This window comes from Phoenix dactylifera, chromosome 2 (assembly GCF_009389715.1).
Source record: "Phoenix dactylifera cultivar Barhee BC4 chromosome 2, palm_55x_up_171113_PBpolish2nd_filt_p, whole genome shotgun sequence".
Lineage (NCBI taxonomy): Eukaryota > Viridiplantae > Streptophyta > Magnoliopsida > Arecales > Arecaceae > Phoenix > Phoenix dactylifera.
Window position 1 is genome coordinate 9,337,044 of NC_052393.1, and position 21,379 is coordinate 9,358,422.

The 21,379-nt window shown below is 41.1% G+C and overlaps 2 protein-coding genes across 2 annotated transcripts; both read left to right on the forward strand.

Annotated features, from left to right (window-relative positions):
• The first annotated feature begins 577 nt into the window (after nt 1–577).
• On the forward strand, nt 578–13,897 carry LOC103716533 (tyrosine--tRNA ligase 1, cytoplasmic). The gene is made up of 10 exons (XM_008804564.4): nt 578–763; nt 946–1,093; nt 6,582–6,865; nt 6,996–7,092; nt 7,314–7,419; nt 7,521–7,603; nt 8,077–8,222; nt 8,810–8,915; nt 13,291–13,350; nt 13,528–13,897. Exons 1-10 carry the CDS (start codon nt 663–665, stop codon nt 13,546–13,548), a joined length of 1,152 nt encoding a protein of 383 aa, XP_008802786.2. The 5' UTR covers nt 578–662; the 3' UTR covers nt 13,549–13,897.
• Nucleotides 13,898–15,791: 1,894 nt separating this feature from the next.
• Nucleotides 15,792–21,125, forward strand: LOC103716534 (coatomer subunit alpha-1). Its single transcript, XM_008804565.3, has 4 exons — nt 15,792–16,106; nt 16,242–16,528; nt 17,026–17,520; nt 17,837–21,125. Exons 2-4 carry the CDS (start codon nt 16,321–16,323, stop codon nt 20,788–20,790), a joined length of 3,657 nt encoding a protein of 1,218 aa, XP_008802787.2. The 5' UTR covers nt 15,792–16,106; nt 16,242–16,320; the 3' UTR covers nt 20,791–21,125.
• The last annotated feature ends 254 nt before the right edge of the window (nt 21,126–21,379 follow it).

Below are 21,379 nucleotides of genomic sequence, written 5' to 3' on the forward strand. Positions count from 1 at the left end.
CTTCCGCTGACCAGCATAGTTCTGACAATAGAAACAAAATCCGTTGTCGAAGGGGAGAAGAAGAAGGAAAGAAAGAAAAAGAGAGCGAAAGAGTGGGAGAGAGAAGAAAAAGGAGAGGAAGGAAGTGAGAGAAAGATGGAGGCCGGCTAGTGGAGGGCAAGAGGAGGTTAGCGAGCCACGTGGAGGATGCTCCTCCGGGCTCTGCAATCAGAAACGGGGCGGATCCTCTATTTCATTCAAAACAGGGGTCTGGCCCTATTTTCTAGCCGCAGAAGTTTTCTTCGCCTCCTGTCTGGGTCGCCGACCTTCGATGGCCTCCGCCCGCCTCCCTCTCTCCCCTTTCTCTACCTATTTTTCTCTTTTTCCCGTCTTTCACTCATTTTATTAAACAACTGATATGGTGCCGGTACCGATTCTCCTTGCTAAACTTAACGTGCGAGGCAAGTATATCCGTAATGGTACTTTTATATACTTACGATGTACAAGTAAAAATGTATACACGGCCCAAAGAAAGCCTTTCTATTTTTATCGTTTCAAGACTCGTTTCCCTAATAGACGTTTCACCGGAGGGGCTAAACCATGATATCGACTTTTTCCCCTGTAAACGATCCAAAGCCCTAACCCCGGGCCAAAGCTTCCGCCGTCCCTCCTGCGAGACGTCCATGGCGGAAGGGACAGACGAGCGGATCTCAGCCGCCGAATCCTCCCCCACTATGGCCTCCATGTCGCTAGATCCTTCATCCTCGGTTCCGGCAACGGCCTCGTAAGGAACTTGGAATCTTTAACTTCTTGCAATCCAATCTTTTTTATCGAGAGAGAGAGAGAGAGAGAGAGAGAGAGAGAGAGAGAGAGAGAAGAAATATGGCCGATCTAGATCTTTACGTTCGGCAGATGCTACAAAATTGTGATCATTTTGCGCTTTCTTTGCGCCGTTTGGGGCTCCAGGTTAACGTTGGAAGAGAAGTACGCACTGGTGAGGAGCGTGGGAGAGGAATGCATTCAGGAAGATGAACTTCGTAACCTCCTCGAGAAAAAACCGAATCCTATCTGCTACGATGGATTCGAACCATCGGGGAGGATGCACATTGCCCAGGTTTAGTCTTTCGAGATGGCTTGATGTTTTATCTGTTTGCGTTCTTTTTCAGAAATCACAACTAATATGTGCATAAATGGCTTCTATGATTACCATGATTATGTTCAATAATTCAAGAGGTTGCGATAATTTAGTACTTTATGTCCTATTTGGCATTGCTTTTATTTCTTATTTTTTATTTTAAAAAAATAAAATTATGGAAATCGAGATAAGAAAAATATGTTCGGTACTACTGTTTTTGTTTCTATTTTTTATACATTATTTTCGCGATTTTTTAAGAGAAATAAAAGTATTCTTACTTTCAATTTTTTTAAAAAACAAGAAACTCATGTTTTTCTATACCACCACCTTACCAAAACTGCCTCTACCACCTTCGCCGCCACCAATCGTTGTCCCCATTGCTGCCTTCGTTGCGGCCGCCGCTACACCATAGCTGCCATCATTTATGTCACATTGCTGGCGCCTCCACCACCATGATCGTCGCCGTCACTGTCACTACTAGCACCGCCTCCACCGCACCACCACTGACATAGCCTTTGTTTTAGCTATATTGTTGGTACTCTCACCACCATCACTGGCACTTCCACCGCTACCACCACTATCTCCCCTCCAACACACCACCATCACCATCATTGCTACTTAACCACCATCATATCACTCACCAACACCACTGTCATCACACTCATTGCTTTCGCTACAGCTACCATTGTGTCCATCTTCATCAATATGTTTCTTTTAAAAAAATAATTGACCATACTAAGCATGTTTATATATTTAAAAATTATAAAAATAAAATTAAATTTTTGTTCTTCTATTTCTGAAAATAAAAAAAATGAGAGTGATGCCCAATGGTATCTTAATCTCTTAATTTTTTCTTTTAAAATTTGCTGCTCATATTTGCACTTGTGAGGGAATTTTAGGTGAGATGAAACCTAAATTTGGTATTGTTTTGTCTTCGGTTTTATTTGAGATGACACTTTCTTTGGCTGGAAAATTAGTTGAGTTGTCATGTATTAGGTTGTGTTTGAATTCTAAGAGCTTCTTTGGCATTGCTTTATCATTTTGTGTTTTTGTTTTCAAAAGTCTAAGAAGAATACTGAATTAGACTGAATGAATATGTACCATAAAACCCTTTTTGTTTTTTAAATTGTGTGTAGAACTTTTAAAGCTTGTGGCAACAAAGATTTACTACTTCCAACGGCAATCATGGTACGGTGTTTCACAAATTTGAAGGAAAACAAAAGCATAGAAACAACAATAGTACCAAACAGGTCCTAGGTTTTTGATTTTAGTGTCTCTACTTTATTTAGCATGTGTCATCATAAGATGGAGATGTGGTTAGAGACAGAACAAAAGCAGCCTTTTTATAGAGGCACTTGGATTTCTTTTGCCCCATTATGAAGGAATGAAAGTAGGAATAAAACTAGGATACAGAATGGATTTGAAAAGCTTAAGTTAACAAGGAGTATAGTCCTTTGCAAGAGAAACTTATGAAGAAAACACAAGATCCACGATTCCAACTTGATAGGATAAGGCTTGTTAGTCATAGTTATATTAATTAGATTAGAATGTTAACAGTATTTTTGATATGTTAGCAATCTAGACCAAGCAAGAGATGACATTGATTCATGAGAAAGACAGTTCTATGTTTATTTTCTTCCTAGGTTGCATATAACTTGTTTCTACAAGATAGGAAATAATCTTTTAAAGATTGTCTCTAGAAAATGAGGATCTTTGAGCCACCTTGAGGAGGGGAAGGGGGTTAACCAAGCCCATGATGCACCATACATCCATGCCTCATACATGGTCGAGTTCTTGACCTCATTAGCCAAAATGGTGGGTAAAGATGGATGCTTGCCAAAGAGGCTTCCCTTTCATTGCTGTTTGCAAGATATTTGATGATTTTTGCAAAAGCCCAAGTTGTGGTGTTGCCACAACATCACTTGGGATCCAATCTTTACATTGCATTGTCAGATGCCTGCACCACCACAACCCTAACTTGATCCAGTCCCACTGGCAACCACAACCACTTCCAAACTACTTCTTTAGCATTGTTTAGTTGGGCATAAAGTAAGTGTTAGGCTTGGAATAAATTCGTGCCTACAAACAACTATAGAAAAAAAGGCATAAGGAATAGATATGCTGGTCAAAATTGCTTATGCCATATATAAGTATTCTAAGAGAAAGCCGTCATAAGTAAATCTTGGCGTAAGGCGATTAATTTATGCCTGACTCCTAACTTTCGGTGGACAAAAACACCCTTAGTCAAGAGTTATTCCTTATCTTAAGCAAAACCATGAATAACTTGTGGCATAACTATCCTAATAGGCATGACTTTTCTATTCCACTTTTACTTATTCCTGAACCAAAGACAGCCTTAACTCCCCAACCTATCCCAAGCCCGAGCATAACAACCTCATTAGGCACACATTTCTCACCATGCATAACTCATACTTTGAAGAGGCTTGACAATGGTGGCAAAGGCGGAAGATAAGGCTGCCTCATTCTACAGTTATGATGGTAAAAAGTCTAGGCCTGTATAACTTTACAGTGAGTGAGTCGATGCCTAGCGGAGGGTTGAGCCCGTTATTTGGTGGACCCTGGTGTGTTCATTTGTCTCTTCTCACCCATTTCTTTTTTTCTTTAAATTCAAAGAAAGCTTTTTCTTGTTTGGATTTTTATCTCATGCTATATAGACTGTTTCAGGTTTAAGGATTATTCTAGAAAAATTACAATTTATTGGAGGATGTGGCAATATTTGTTGTATGATCTTGCATGCCAACCTTAAAGATTGAACAGATTTGGCATGAGAAAACATCCAAGCAGAAAAGGCTTCTTTCAATTACTAAAAAAGAAGAAACAGAGATAAGAATCAAATGTACATGCATAGGTCCATAGCTCCCAAGCTCAACACCATGTTGCAAGATCACGTTCACTCTGAAGCTGCACAAGTCTAGTCTTTTATCTTTATATTAACAGGATATTGCTGCCCGTTGTATCTGTTGCCACCATCATTTTTGAGCCTCCTTAGTGCATGTATAAGGCACAACAAGGACCACATGTCAGCTGAAGTCATAAGGGCTAGGATAGTAATGGATCTTTGTTGGGGTTAGAGGACCATGGCATCAATGATGAAGGGGATGGGGTTGTTCTAGTGGTTAGGGATGGGTAGTCATTGGAGTGCCAGATTATGTTACGTAAGTTGGGTCAATTCATGCTACAAAAGCATCGCTACTTGGGCTTCCACCTAATGATTGTCATAATCCATTAGATAGCTTCTAAAGAGATAAAAATGAAAATAGGGAAAATAGCATCTTTCGAATACTCTTCTTTGTGTTCTTAATTCAAATCTTGTTCCAACTTGTTTGGGGGAGAAATGTTGGGGGGTGAGACTGAGCTAGTGGGATGGGACCATGCTGTGTGTGATGGGCTTAACGAAATGCTCCCTACTCTCAAGGGCCTGAATACCCAGCTAAGAATCTTGTTCTCTGAAAGATAATTGTTTTGAATAGATAAATATTGAGCTTGGAGTGAATTTCGAGAAGCAGCCGTATGTATTGTTGTCCTCCCATGATACACCATCATCTCTTAATGTGTTTCCCGTGATATAATAGCAAACTCACTTATCATAACTCTTTTTTCAACTCAAGGTGTATTTTTTTCAAATTCAATGATTTAGAAGGAATGGATGGTTTTGGTCCCTAGACTTGAAGGGTAAATTTCATCAACTTGATGAGATTTAGGTGAAAAAAACTACATCAATAAATTATAGCTTTTCTTTTGATGTAGATTGGAACATAATTATGGATCAAAGTATAGTATTAACAAATAGTTAGATTGGGTGTTAATAAATAGGTGAGTCAAACATAGTCCAACTTATTTACTAATTGTTTCTCATAGTGGTTGAGAGATCTTTTTAACTTTTATTTCATAAAGCTAGTAGCTCTATTTGGATAGAAAGTGAAAACTTCTTTTTGGGCGTCCAAGTATTACAATCAATCAAAGATGATTTTTTTCAGAAGGTTTCATCATATTCCTTATCGATTTTCTCTCTTGGAAAAATTTAACATACCTTCATTTTTGGATTGATATACTTGTTTTCCTCTCCCACAATAAATTAGGGACAGATATGGAAGGGTGTGCGTTGGTGGGTTTGGACTTGAAAACCTGGTCATAGTTGGTCCTATTTGTCATTAAGTACTAGTTGGCACTTTTATTGCCACAATATACTCATTTGATTTTGTTTTGTCCCAATATTAAAGGAGTCACATATTTTTATGTCCAACACAAGTAACCCATCCATAGATCTGTTTGGTGCAGTTTGGTCCCTAACTAATCATATACTCCTTCCTAACGAATTACTTTATCCTAGGTTACGACACTGTAACCTTCTTTTTATTTCTGTAACAGGAGATTGGATCAGTAGCCAGAAGAATCAAAGTGAAAAAGGATTTGGAGGAGTTTGGGTGTCCTAGTTATCCTTTGAAGTACATTCTTAGTTTCAAAGGATGGAAGTTAGATGTGATTCACAAAGGGGTAGCAGCAATCTTGGTTGCTTATGACATGCTTTGAGAGCCATAAAAACATGATATAAATTAACTGATTAGTTCAGCGTGATTGGAGACTAACATTATATGTACAATATGACTGGAGCACAAATTTGCAAGTGGTGCTTGTTTGGCGGACTTTGGTTTCAGAGAATGATTGTGGTAGAGTCCCATGGAAACATGCATGTAAGAGATAAAGCGTAATCTTATTATGACGTTGGTTTAGGAGAGAGATGGGATATATGGAGAGGTTGAAACCTGCATGAGTTAAACTTCAAAGTCTGAGTGCATAGCAGAAGCCTGTCAGCAATTGATATCTTATAGGGAGATGGGCACAGAAGGGTTGTGTTTTTAGTGAGATGTAGAAAGCATGAAATAGTCTTAATGAATGCAAATTATTGAATAAGAACAGGTCCATTAGGTCACTAGCCATGATCATCTAGTTAGGTTGTACTAGAGATGGGAGGTCGTATGGTTTGATTGGGTAAAATCAGTCTAAAAAGTTCGGCATGAAAGCTATCATAGGCAATATAGGTGCATTTTGAGAATGTCGAATGTGAAAGTTTCCACTCGAGGAACACTGGTACGTGTATATGGTTCTCAGGATAACATAATGATAGTAAGTTGATAGGAGAAGACCAGTATAACATTTGATATGATTATTTCTTTTGTAGTTTTATGTTTTCCTACAATTTTTTCCCTCCATTTTTTATCCTTCACAGGCCATTGTTCTACTTGAATCACATCACTCAATAATGATCAGAAACTCATTCAATTATTTTTTAAAAATTTTTTTGATAATAAAGGCAATATGGCAAGATCTTATTTATTCAATTTTGTAAAGCGATTAACTGGTTCTGCATGTCCATCCAAGTTACTGTAGATGAAAAGGTTAAAGTGTTCTTGCACTCTTCTGCTTATGGTACTTTGCTTCTCATCAGGGTGTCATGAAGACAATAAATGTGAACAAGCTGACATCGGCTGGGTGCACTGTAAAAATATGGATCGCAGATTGGTTTGCGCAGCTAAACAATAAAATGGGGGGTGATCTGAAAAAAATCCGAACAGTTGGTCGTTATCTTATTGAGATTTGGAAAGCTGTTGGGATGAATCTCGACAGGGTTGAGTTTCTGTGGTCCTCAGATGAAATTAATGGGCGTGCACATGAGTATTGGCCTCTTGTAATGGACATAGCTCGACGAAATACTCTTCCGCGGATAATAAGGTACATCTAGCATCTATTCTGGGCCTTATATCTTAATATGTATTTGAGTATGTAAAAGCTGTTTTAAGTCTTGTGAGACACCACTTCAATGAAACTCAATCTAATTGATAAGCTACACGTTCATATGCAGATGTAGTCAGATTATGGGTCGAAGTGAACAAGATGAGTTGACTGCAGCTCAGATATTTTATCCATGCATGCAGTGTGCTGACATATTCTTCCTGAAGGTTTCTCCTTTCTTCCAAAACTGCGTACTTCTGTGACATCTTTACCTCCTTTTGAATTACTGCATGGATGTCAGAGTTGCAATATTAGCTAGATTCTAGATTTTTGTATTGTGTTGCATTTTTTAATCTTTTTTCCTTCTTTACTTCTCCTTCCAGTTGTCTAACAAATGCAAGATCTGTCATCATATCATATAGTTCTTTTTATTGAAATGTCATTTCAGGCTGACATCTGCCAGTTAGGCATGGATCAACGAAAAGTGAATGTGCTTGCAAGAGAGTACTGTGATGACATTAAAAGAAAAAACAAGCCCATTATTCTGTCACATCGTATCCTACTTGCTATGGACTTCTTTCTATCAATACTCTATAGTTTATAGGATCAATATTAAATGAATGTCTGCAGGGCCTTAACTGTTGATAAACTGCAGACATGCTGCCTGGATTACAGCAGGGGCAGGAGAAGATGTCAAAAAGTGATCCATCTTCTTCCATTTTTATGGAAGATGAGGAGGTAGGTGCTCTTCAATGGTTGAGTAAATTTGTTGTGCTAAAGATTATCTGGGAATTTTTTGTGGCATGCATGCAATTCACATGCACTCACATCCGAGCTCTTCTTAAGCATGGTTAATCATTATTATCAAATTATTTGCCATAATGAGTATTCTTGTTGTACCTTGTCTTCGTAACTTGAATCTTCCTATTCAGTTTGGTTACCAAAAATTTTTAAGCATTAAATGGCTACTATAGTGAATCTGCCTCTGAGTTTACTGGTGTTTCAGTTTCATATTGATTTCAGCTTTAGATGACAAAAAACATGCCATTTTTCCACATGGTAGATGACAATCTCCTCTTATGATGTTTACCATCTTCATTTCGAGCTATTACAAAACTGCTGTTTGAGTACATTCTCGCATCTATGTCACCTTCTTCTTCATGTTGCATGGTCTTGCAACCAATTTGCTAGTTGGTTGTCTTTTATTGTAGGCTGAAGTGAATTTGAAGATAAAGAAAGCTTACTGCCCACCAAAGATTGTGGAAGGAAACCCATGTCTAGAATACATTAAGTACATCATCTTCCAATGGTTTGGTAAATTTGTGGTTGTACGAACTGCAGAAAATGGCGGAGACAAGTGAGTTCTTTTATCTCTTTATATTGTTTTGTTTGTTATATATCTATGTCAATTTTAGTTTTGAGATAACTTGTCTAGAAGATGTCCATGTCCTTGAAACAAGTATTTGTGGTCAGATTTTTAATGATTTATACTGCTGTGTTCTTATCTGTAGCTACATGACTTTTCCTGCATCTCTGTGGACATAGCATGACATGACAAGACAACTTTATGAGTTCTTATCACCGAACCACATTAGCCCCTGAGTTGTCCATCTAAAGATCGAGAAAAGATGATGTACCTAGTTGGAAAGCCTATGGGAAGAATTGTATTGGATCTGTGGAATTTTTCAAAGTTGTTTTCTCGTAGTATTTCCCTGTTAGGAATCAGATCTCCAGTTATTTTTTTATTGAATAGGAATGCCAGGTAAATTTTTTATGGAGGCCAATCTTGTTCACGTATTGTTGCTGTTAGATGTTAACTAACAACTTATGCTTTTTAGAATACATGATATTGGTTCAGTTGAATTTTTCTTAATGCTTGCCCATAGTTTTGGAGTTGTTGAAAGGTCTAATGGATGATTCATGGATGATATCTCCATTTGCCAGGACATTCACTAGCATGGAAGAACTAATCGCAGACTATGAAAGTGGGGCACTGCATCCAGCTGATGTAAAACCGGCTCTTGCGAAAGCAATAAATCAGATATTGCAGGTAATTTTGTTTTTTGTTTCATTCTTCACACTTTAATAAATAGAAGTATTGAAATTATTTTCCCTTGGAACTGGCAATGTCTCAGATCTGTTGATTTGTTTCATGAGTATGCATTTTGTTTTGTTAATATGTGCTTTTCTTTTTCTCCTTTATTTTCCAGACAGTGTTTTTCATGCATTTATTATGTTATCAAGTTTAAGCTTTTACTCAATTGACATTTGGTAATTGGAAAGCTGCAGAATGTTTTCTTTGTCCTCTCACCTATTTGATTTTAATTATCAGTATTGACAGCAGTAAGCAGGTAACAAAATCTTGTTGAGCATGAGATTTGAGTATGCTTGGTTTTCATTGAATAACATACTAGAAGGCATAGTTTTTGGATTCTGTGAGATATGATGAGAAAAGGCATATGCATTTGTCTTTGCATAATAGAAACAAAGTTTGGAGGTGTATGTGAGAATCTAGAAAAGATGTTTTAGAATTATGTGCATCAATGACAACAATGTATCAAGGATATAAATCTGTTCCATATTCAATTACACAATTATTGTAATGTTGCAAAGTTGCCTACATGGTTTTTGGGCGTGCATCTCCTATATTGGCCAACTTTTTTATGCATTGGTCCTTATTGGCTGGTATTATGAGTCATATTCTACAGTAGCACTGTAAACTTAATGTTAATTTACATTTTTCACAGGAAAATGCTTATGATAATTAATATTATTAATTGATAAAAAGGCTTAATTAGTATCCTTGCATGTTGAAATTTTGAGCTCCTTACCTTTGTTGTGCATTTTTTTGATCTTATATTGTGCTATTTTGTGTAAATACATTGGATATAATTTAATGCATATTTTTAAATAATGTTTGTAGTCTTTTTGAATGAACAGAAACTATACCGAAAGTGAAGATTGTTGTTTGAGTATTCATAATGTCTCACCTCCTACCTTATGGCAACTAAAATTAACCTACATGCTAATAGAGGTTTGCGTGCTGTTTCATTGCATCCTGACAGTCTATCTTTTTATAGTATTTGTGTGCTTTCCGTGTTAGTTTGTGGTTAGTGTTAACATTGTACTAAATACCTAAATCAAAGTGACAATTGACACAGTTGATACAGAACTGTGTGTACTGTTTGCCTTATTGGCATGTGGCACTACCATGATAATAGCTGTGTGCTAGTGCTCACACACCATGGTGCCAGTGCATGTCAAGCATGCTAAGCACTTACATAATACAGTACAGCATTTTTCATACTCTTCCAATTGCCAGGCTCGCACAGCAGCAGCATGCAACCCCTTAATCCTTGATAAGAGATTCATGATATAAAGCCTTTTGATGGCATGAACATGATATATGATTACTTCATTCTTGAGCTTAGAAGTTGCACCATTGCAGTATATATTAATGGAGATGCAATTGAGGTGTTGTAGTTAATAATGTTGGACCATAAAAGAATTTTGTTAGGAGTGAGGATTGACACATAGATATGAAGATTCAGGTAATGGTAAAGAGCACATGGATGCAAGTTTTATGAAAAAAATTTGGTGAACATGTACTGATCAAGGATTATGCCCTTTATGAACTGATAGCAGATAAAACTTTAAAGCCACTATCAATGGCTAAAGCTTGCTGATGATTGTTGCAAATGATGTTATCCAATGGAACAGTTACCATATAGTTTATTAGATAAGAATTCCATAGATCTTATCAAAGATAAACAAGCCTTTTTTTTTTTTTGGTCAAAACGGTATTTCATTTCATATACCTCTAACGTGAATACAACCAGACATATCAAAGAAAAGTAAACAAAATAAAGCGTGTGGGACGCCATCTAAACTAGACCAGAAGGCCTCCCCAGAGTGCCGGGCAACATAAGAGGCGACCCAGTCTGCTGCACTGTTCGCCTCTCGATAGGCATGGGCAATCTGACAGGAAGTCAGCTCCCGCACCAAACTGCGAGTGTCCCGTATCAAAGGGTGACCATCCCCATATGTGTCCACTCCTCGTATCCAGTCAATCACTGTAGAGCAATCACCCTCGAGAACAAGTCTGTCGGCCCCCAGAACACGTCTCGCAAACAAAACGCCCTCCCAAGCAGCCTGCAACTCTGCTCCCACCACCGAACAGCCAAAAATACTCCGTCCTCCAGCAGCGATAAATGTACCCCGGTGGTCCCTGATCACGAAACCCACGCCCCCAGATGCGCCATCCTCCGCCATACCACCGTCGAAGTTCACCTTAAGATAGCCAGGGGGTGGGGGTACCCAAGAGAAGAAACTAAACCTGGACGCTGAAGCAGCAGTACAGGTACCCCAGATATCCCTAGTCCTCCCAGGTGGAGCCGACATGGCCAAATAGCTGTCTCCGCTGCCTGCCGCAGCGCTCTCTCCATCACAGCCCGTGGGGACAACCGCCTGCCCTCGAAGAGACGGTCGTTCCTAGCCAGCCATATGTGATAGGCTAGGTAAGCCACAATGGATCCTGTCTCAGCATCCCTTAGCCTCCGAGTAGCCTCTCGCAGATACCGGAGCATATCCTCCACCGACTCCCACATAGGAGGGAGCAGCGTCGAGGCCGATCTCCAGCACTGCACAGCTATAGGGCATCGGAGGAGTACGTGGCCAATGGTCTCCTCAGCATCCAAGCATACCTCGCATAGTGATCCCATCCTCATCCCTCGTCTGGCCAACATACTCCTGGTCGGAAGGCAACCCCAGGCCACCTTCCATAGAAAAAGCGCCACCCGGGGATGCACCCTCATCCTCCATATCTATCCGCCATCAATCCGCCTCTCCGGCTCCCTACTGGTCCACGCATGGATGTCCCTGGCACGCACCCTCGACCGGCCTGTCGGAATCCAGACCAATCTGTCAGGCTCCGCCCGGAGCGGGATCGGTAAGGCCAAAATCCTCTCCGCCAGGTGCTCCCCAAAAGTCTCCCGAACGAACACCTCATCCCATCTCCCCTCCCCTGGGACCAGCAAATCACTAACTCGATGTCCCATCAGCCTACCCGTATCCACCATGGTCGGTAGCCTGCTAATCGGCAGCTCAGTCACCCAGCTATCCTCAAGGACATCCACCGACACACCATCCCCGATAGCCCACCGGATTGCCGGAAGCACTAATGTAGCCCTAGCACTGATCTCCCTCCAGATAGGGGAGTGGAGCCGCCCCGCCCTAACACCAACCGTCAATGCACCGTACTTAGCCCTCATCAGGGAGGACCATATGCTCTCGGGCTCCAGCATGAGGCTAGCTGCCAACCGCATAACCGAAGCCTCCCATCGCGCCACCAAGGACGGCACTCCCAAGCCACCATGTCTAACCGGCTGACAGACCACCTCCCAAGCCACTAGATGTGCACTGCCTCTGTCACCACGCCTCCCCCAGATAAAGTCTCTGAGATAAACAAGCCTCAGTATGGGTATGTTGGCTGACTGATTCTCAAACCTGACATTTTTAGTTTAATACGTGATTATTTTCATTCTTGAGTTTAAAAGTTTCTCTATAAGTGGATCGATCCATTTTGATTAAATCAAGATATCTTAGTTATATGCAACTTATAATGCACGAGCATGATTGAAGTTATTGTGTTGTATCATGTGTGTCGACAGTGTTGAAGTATGCCAGCAAGGTCCTAGCATGAGATAAGGAGTATGGAACCTTGTATCGTGGTTTATTAATCTATGCTGGTCAAGCATGTAATGGCACATGTCAAGACAGATGGGCATGGAACTCTTTTTCTTTTTTTCTTTTTTTCTTTTTTTTCGCTTCGAACCTTAGCATTTTGCCAGAATTGTGACTGGCACATATTGGATGACACAGGCCAGGACTGGTTTTCTGCTAGGACCCGGGAGGTTTTGTAAAGAGGACCTGGAAGTATGTATTGAGTCAGGAAGCTAGTTTTTAGGTTTTCTAGCATCTCCTAAAAGTGCTTTTTGACTCTCTTTTCTTGTAGAAGCACTTTTCAGATATTGTTACCAAATACTTTTTTTTTCAGGAAGCACTTTTTTGCTTTAAAAGTTGCAAAAGTTCGTTAATGCCAAACATGCTAAATAGCCTAAAAATGGGTCCATGCCAGCTTGCAGTTAACCCTGAACCATTTATTTTACAGTAAAGAAAGGAAGTTTCATAATTGTCTTGGCAACCTATTAGGGCATTCACATGTCGTTTCAGTATTAGTAGTCTAGTCTGGGATGATGCTGCGCTGACTTTTGGCTACAATTAGTTTTACCTGTGAAAAACTTGACAATAATAGTGGCAGCCATGTATCAATTATCGTGCGTATTATCAAATTATTCTCTGCCTTGGATGCATATAGACTGCTTTTCTTTCTTGTTTCTAACTCCATAGCCCATTCCACTTCACAGCCTGTCCGTGATCACTTTAAAAACAATAGGGAGGCCAGAGAGCTACTTAAAACCATAAAGGTACGCTGTTATGAAATTGAAGCAGGTTTTGGTATCTTGATCATCAAGGAAATTGTGCGCAATAATCCTGAGAAGATGACCACACTAGATGTTTCTCAAGTGTTTTCAGTCTTATTTTTTATGGATGTATATTCCAACCCATCAGGCTCTTAATGTAATTTCTTCCTGGTCTTGCAGAATTACAGGGTTACCAGGTGATCGCTCAAAGAGACTACTGGATTGATTGCCCAGAAATCAGTCTATTTAAGAGAACCTTCTGAGTTGTATTTTTCACTCAAATCCTTGAGCCCTTCAAAACTGATGAGTTTTCCCATATCACTATTTGATTCTTGTGCTTCTATCATCTGATATATTATGGTCAGCAACTTGAGTGCAACATGATCGGCGGAAGTGAACTAGTGTGGTTTATGCTTGTCAAGCTAGTTCTAGGGATGCTGATATGTGAGAAAAGGATGAGTTGTATACCATTTTGTACTTTCATTATTTGGAAACAAGATGAGATCGCAGTTGATATATGCAGTGATTTCTGAGCTCTATACCTTTGAAATCAGCTTTTATTCCTGCTATCCTTTTGACAGGCATGGTGAGCTTAGCAAAGGAAACGCACATGGCCAAAATTATGTAGATATTAGCCCTGCTATATATATATATATATATGCCGAAGGTACAGTGAGAAGATCAGACTCAGATAATTCATACATGCTTTTCAAGTCCGGAAATTTTTCTTAATTGGCCTACTTTCGATGTCTAGTACACTGCACTCAGGATTTGAAATCATGTAACTGATGCTTTCCAATGCCTCGGGGTACTTGCCCTTCATCTGACTTTTTGCTGGACCATCAAGAGCTTATTCAGATGGTATGAGCAGGATTCGTTTGGATGATGTCTTTGCCTCCATCTCTGATTAGTAAAGTTCTGTATTGGAGGTTTATCAGCAAAGCCCCGTCTTTGTGAGGTCTCAGTCTGCTAGGGTTTAGGCTCCAGCTTGGGTGGGGCAGCAGAGGTATCAGTACCGATAACAATAAGCAGCAGCCACCCTATAATGGCTTCTGGACTGCAGGAATATGACTAACGTATCTAAATTTCTAAAAATCTGATGTCCTTTTAATTTGCCCAATTCATGTAGCTATGTTATTTTCCCCTGGTAGCTTGTAAATTGTAATGGTGCATGTTTGATAGGTGGCTCGGGTCAGGCGTTCGTAACATATCGGATTTTGGCTTGTGCGCGTGATGGACAAAGTGATGGACAAACGCCATCCCATACCATCTTCTTGGTACCTCTGCTGCTTAAAAATTAGTTCAACAAAGGCACCGAGCAAGATTGATTGCTGGAGGCCTTGGCACTAAGCTGCTTGGGCCGTGTGAGATGGTAGCATGCCTGGAGCTACTTTGGAAGGTTCTGATTGCGTTTGGAGTTTTCGAAACAGCAAAGATGAAGAAATTCTTTTGCTGGAGAGTATCGACTATCTAATGCCTCAGTCAAAACGATGCTCAGGAACAGATGAGGTTTTTGGATGGGACAACATAATGATCTACTAGAGCTCTAGAGCATTTTTCTGGTAAGTCTGCTAGAGAGTAGATTGTATAGGTGAAAGCTGACACCTATTGCCGAAGAATTAAGGCACGTGGATCAATCGTATTTGGTAAGCCGGATGTCTCAGAGATTATATATGATCTTTTTGTACACGCATCAAGTCTCACACATGCCATAAGTGTAATTTAGAAAACCACCCATGGTAATGAGCAAGGTGCTACTTGCTATGGGAGATTGTGATGCGAAGTTCAAAAGGTTGCCCGTGTTTCTCAGGCATACCATGTGATGGATCCTGATTGGTAGATTGGAGGTTTCACAGAGGGTTTCGATTGGCCAGTCCTTGGCGTGGACTGTGGCCAAGTATATTAGTACCTATATTAATTCATAGATATATTGAATGTGTATGGTGGCGTGCATGCGGATTGGATGGACCATGATTAAGTCCATATAACGGATTTGATTCACTTCTGAACCAAACCAGAAGATGAAACTTACGAGTTCCATCACGGTCCTAAATTGTGACTCAGCTGTGAATCTCATGAAGTTGGACCCGGAACTATATAGCACTGGTTTGTTGTAGCTTACTTACATCGATGTGGGTTAATTGCAATCCATTACGACGAAGGGGCGTTAGCGCGGTTGGCTTGCGCGTAGATCTCATAGTTTTAGAGTGATTGCAACCCATATACAACTCGATCCACTAAGTAAATGCGTTAGATCTGGCCTCGTTGAAACTAAATAAACTTTCGGCCATCTTTAGGTCAACTTGAGCCCGAGCCTGACCTGAACCCCAATGTACCGTCATATATCGGTGTCAGCATTATAGCAAAGACGAACTGCATTACGCCCGTAGTCACCATTAGGTTTGGAGCGCACAATAGATCACCGCACACTACTTGGAATCGAAGCCAGACCGACCGTCCCCATCCAACGGTCCAAAATAGCCGTATGACTCACCACTCCCAACTCTAGAGTCTAGACACCTTGCAATTTTTCTCCGGAAACGAAAACAAAAGCGTAAGAGGAAGGCGAGAAAGAAGAGTGGCAGTGTAACGACGGGAGAGATCTCATCGTGGAGCCTTCCCCCTCCCCACCTTCTCTCTCTCGCGGCGACGGCGATCTCGTCTCCGGCAGAGATCGCTTCCTCTCGATCTCTCTCCGTCTTCATACCCCCAACCATCTCTCCTCTTTATCTCTCTAGATCCAGATCTCAGATCCCGGGGTCAGAGCCCTTCTTCTCTCGCGGTTTCTCGGTTCCAGATCCCGCTCTTAGATCCGACCGCTAATATTAACGCTGGCATCTGATTGCTCCTAATCTAATCTGGATTTTTTCGATTGGTTTCTTTCGATCTCGCAGACTTCTTGTGATAGTTAGGGTTTCCGGAGATCCGGTGATTTAAGGAGGCGACGGAAGGGAAGAAGCAAGGGAGGGAGAGATGCTGACCAAGTTCGAGACGAAGAGCAATCGGGTGAAGGGGCTGAGCTTCCACAGCAAGCGGCCCTGGATCCTCGCCAGCCTCCACAGCGGCGTGATCCAGCTATGGGACTACCGGATGGGCACCCTTATCGACCGATTCGACGAGCACGATGGACCCGTGCGCGGCGTTCACTTCCATAAATCTCAGCCCCTTTTCGTCTCGGGAGGTGATTCATCTTCTCTTCTTGTCATCAGAATCTTCTCTTCACGGATCGAGTTTTGCTATTCCCTAATTTAGTTGCTAATAATGTGAAATTTTGCTTTAGATCTGCGAGGCTTAAAAGAAATTCTTATTCGCTTGGCTTTATTTATAATTATTCAGATCTGAGCGGTTCTATTCAATTCTTTATGAATTGCAAGCAATTGATTTAAGGGGTGATCGTGCATGAAGTTTATGTTGGAATATGTTCTTTATTTATCCAATTTTTAGCTTACCCTTGTTATTTTTGAGTTGGATGCTGTTTTCCCGCTATTTATCTTTTGTAATACCTAAAAGATCCAACTTTGCTTGCTTTTGCTTTGATCCGATATTTAGAGATCCTGAATATCGTGAAATGAATAGTATTTTCTAAGTTTTCTTAAGTTTTATAGTGATTCTGAGGATTTATTTCTGCGTGAAATTCTACTGGCTGCACCATGTCTGTTGATATCGCTTGTTTTGCAGGAGATGATTACAAGATCAAAGTCTGGAATTACAAGACCCATCGGTGCCTATTTACCCTTCTTGGGCATCTCGATTACATTCGTACAGTCCAATTTCATGATGAGTATCCATGGATTGTTAGTGCTAGTGATGATCAGACTATTAGAATCTGGAACTGGCAGTCTCGGACATGCATTTCGGTGTTAACAGGGCATAACCACTATGTTATGTGTGCCTCTTTCCATCCAAAGGAGGACCTGGTTGTATCAGCTTCCCTGGATCAGACAGTCCGGGTTTGGGACATTGGTGCACTGAGGAAGAAAACAGTGTCACCAGCTGATGACATCTTGCGCTTGAGCCAGATGAACACTGATCTGTTTGGTGGTGTTGATGCTGTTGTCAAGTATGTCTTGGAAGGTCATGATCGTGGAGTCAATTGGGCATCATTTCATCCTAGCCTGCCTCTTATTGTGTCTGGAGCAGATGATAGACAAGTGAAACTATGGCGAATGAATGGTACACTATAAAAGCCCTTTCTAGGTTTCCTCATGTATATGATATCATTCACAGTGTACTATAATTGTTGCATCATCCTTCAAGGTCCAGGAAAGGGGGAAAAAGTTAAATAACAGAAAAATTAATGTATTACTATCTATGTTCAATTTGGAGAATAGTAGTTTCTTTTGATTATCATGAAAACAAAATCAATAAACAGCATGGATATTCTTTTTTTTCATTTGATGATTCAAGAATTAGACAGATAAACTTTTATCACAGTTTCTGGTCTTTAATTAGAAATATTTTAACACAAGGTACTGGTCTTGTTGAACAGATACAAAGGCTTGGGAAGTGGACACACTGAGAGGGCACATGAATAATGTCTCTTGTGTAATGTTCCATGCGAAGCAGGATATTATTGTGTCAAACTCAGAGGACAAAAGTATTCGCATTTGGGATGCTACGAAACGCACTGGAATTCAAACATTTCGCCGTGAACATGACCGTTTCTGGATTCTCACTGCACATCCAGAAATGAACCTTCTTGCAGCTGGTCATGACAGTGGTATGATTGTTTTTAAGTTGGAAAGAGAGCGCCCTGCCTTCTCTGTGAGTGGTGATACTCTCTTCTATGTCAAAGATCGGTTCTTGCGGTTCTACGAGTTTTCATCCCAGAAGGATAATCAAGTGGTTCCAATTAGAAGGCCTGGTTCAGTCAGCTTGAATCAGGGACCCAGAACACTGTCTTACAGCCCCACGGAAAATGCTGTCTTGCTCTGCTCTGATGTGGATGGGGGTTCATATGAACTTTATGTTGTTCCTAAGGAATCTGCTGGAAGGGGTGATTATATGCAGGAAGCAAAGAAGGGAGCTGGGGGCTCAGCTGTTTTTGTAGCTCGCAACAGGTTTGCAGTTCTCGACAAGAGTAACAATCAAGCACTGGTGAAGAACCTTAAGAATGAGATTGTAAAGAAGAGTCCTCTTCCTATTGCTACTGATGCGATATTTTACGCCGGGACAGGCAATCTGTTGTGCAGGGCTGAGGATAGAGTGGTCATATTTGATCTCCAACAGAGGCTTATTCTTGGGGAACTTCAGACCCCATCTGTCAAGTACATTGTTTGGTCAAGCGATATGGAGTCTGTTGCCTTGTTGAGCAAACATGCTATAGTTATTGCTAGCAAGAAACTTGTGCACCGCTGCACACTTCATGAGACCATCCGTGTGAAAAGTGGTGCCTGGGATGAGAATGGCGTCTTTCTTTACACAACCTTAAACCATATTAAGTACTGTCTTCCTAATGGGGACAGCGGAATTGTAAGAACCCTTGATGTTCCTGTTTACATAACCAAGGTTTCTGGGAGCAATATCTATTGCTTGGATCGTGATGGTAGGAATAGGGTTATATCAATTGATGCTACAGAATACATATTCAAGCTGGCCCTTTTGCGAAAAAGATACGACCATGTGATGAGTATGATCAGGAATTCACAGTTATGTGGACAGGCTGTGATTGCATATCTGCAACAGAAAGGTTTCCCCGAAGTAGCTCTCCATTTTGTCAAAGATGAGAGAACCCGATTCAACCTGGCTCTTGAGAGTGGTAACATCCAGATTGCCGTTGCTTCTGCGAGGGAGATAGATGAGAAAGACTACTGGTACAGGTTAGGCATTGAGGCTCTTCGACAGGGAAACACCAGTATTGTGGAATATGCATACCAGAGGACGAAGAACTTTGAGAGGCTATCTTTTCTCTATCTTGTAACAGGAAACATGGAAAAGCTGTCCAAAATGCTGAGGATAGCTGAGATTAAAAATGATGTGATGGGCCAGTTCCACAATGCCATGTATCTAGGCGACATTGAGGAACGTGTCAAGATCTTGGAGAATGCTGGCCATTTGCCTCTTGCATATGTCACAGCTGCTACTCATGGGCTTACTGAAGTTGCGGACAGGCTTGCAGCTGAATTGGGAGATAATGTTCCCTCTATACCTGAAGGAAAACTCAGTTCTCTCCTTATGCCACCTCGTCCACTTATGTGCAGTGGGGATTGGCCATTATTAAGGGTCATGAGAGGTATTTTTGAAGGTGGATTGGATAGTCTTGGGAGGGCAGGTAATGAGGAAGAAGAAGAAGCTAGTGGTGCTGACTGGGGTGATGAGGATTTGGATATTGTTGATGCTGAAGGTGTGATTCAGAATGGCGATATAGTAGCAGAAATTGAGGATGGTGAAGCCAATGAAGAGAATGATGAGGAAGGAGGTTGGGACCTTGAAGATTTGGAGTTACCGCCGGATGTGGAAACACCGAAAGCTAACCCCAATGCTCGTTCATCTTTGTTTGTTGCTCCTACACCGGGCATGCCAGTAAGCCAAATATGGATTCAGAAGTCATCTCTGGCAGGGGAGCATGTGGCTGCTGGAAATTTTGACACTGCCATGCGCCTGCTTGGCCGGCAATTGGGAATAAAGAACTTTGCTCCCTTAAGGCCATTGTTTATGGATCTTTGCATGGGCAGCCACACATATCTTTGTGCTTTTGCTACGGCGCCTGTGATATCAACTGCTGTTGAGAAGGGATGGAGCGAGTCTGCCAGTCCTAATGTGAGGGGCCCACCAGCACTTGTTTTTAAGTTCTCGCAGATGGATGAGAAGCTTAAGGCTGCTTACCGTGCCACAACAGAGGGAAAGTTTCCAGAGGCTTTGCGGCAGTTTCTCAGTATTCTGCATACTATCCCACTTATGGTGGTGGACTCAAGGAGGGAAGTTGATGAAGTGAAGGAGCTTATTGAGATAGCCAGAGAATATGTCCTGGGCTTGAAGATTGAAGTCAAAAGAAAGGAAATGAAGGATAATGTAATTCGGCAGCAGGAGTTGGCAGCTTACTTCACCAACTGTAAACTTCAAAAGATTCATATGAGACTTGTGCTTGCAAGTGCGATGAGTAGCTGTTACAGGGGAGGGAGCTTCGCTACGGCAGCCAATTTTGCTAGGATGCTTCTGGAGAACGGCCCACCTGAAGCCCAAGCGAAGAAGGCTAGACAGGTTTTGCAGGCTTGTGGTGATAAGAAGGATACTAATCAGGTCAATTATGATTTCAGGAACCCATTTGTGGTTTGTGGGGCTACTTTTGTTCCAATCTACCGTGGGCAGAAGGATGTTTCCTGCCCATATTGTGGGGCTCGCTTTGTGCCTACTATAGAGGGGCAGATTTGTGCTGTTTGTGAGCTTGCGGTGGTGGGTGCAGATGCATCAGGTCTGCTCTGTTCTCCTACACAGACAAGATAGAAAGGCACTAGGTTCGTATTATGGCATCTTTCTTTTTTGTGTTCGTTAGCTTAAGAATGTCGTGTTATATCTTTGCCTGGGAACGGACTGATTGTGTGAGAGGTAAAACAATAAAATAGGAAATGTTGCTTTAGAGCATTTTGCTCAGTTCATTGGGCCAGATGGGCACTTTTTAAATGTTGGAATTTTGATTAGTTCATGCCGGTCATGTTTAGTGGAGAATGTAAGATGCTTCTTTACTTCAGGCAAGCGATGAGGCTTTCCTTTGCTTTGTATTTGTTTAAAGATGTGCAGAGTTCTGTGTTGTTATTCTAATGCATCATGCATCTTCCTGAGTTTGCGATGTCCTGCGAGAGTATGTCTCATTGATTTCATTCTGGCAACTGCTTGAGCCCTTTTTGGAACTAAATTCCCTATCACATCCCACTCACACAATAAAGTTCTTATTGCAACCAATAGATGTCTCAGACTCATCCGCCTAGGGATAATTTGAACTGTGAATAATTTTCATATCACCAAAATGACCTTGGGAGGCTGGAAATGATAATAATTGATACCTGTGCCAATTATGATATTGGCCATTAAATGT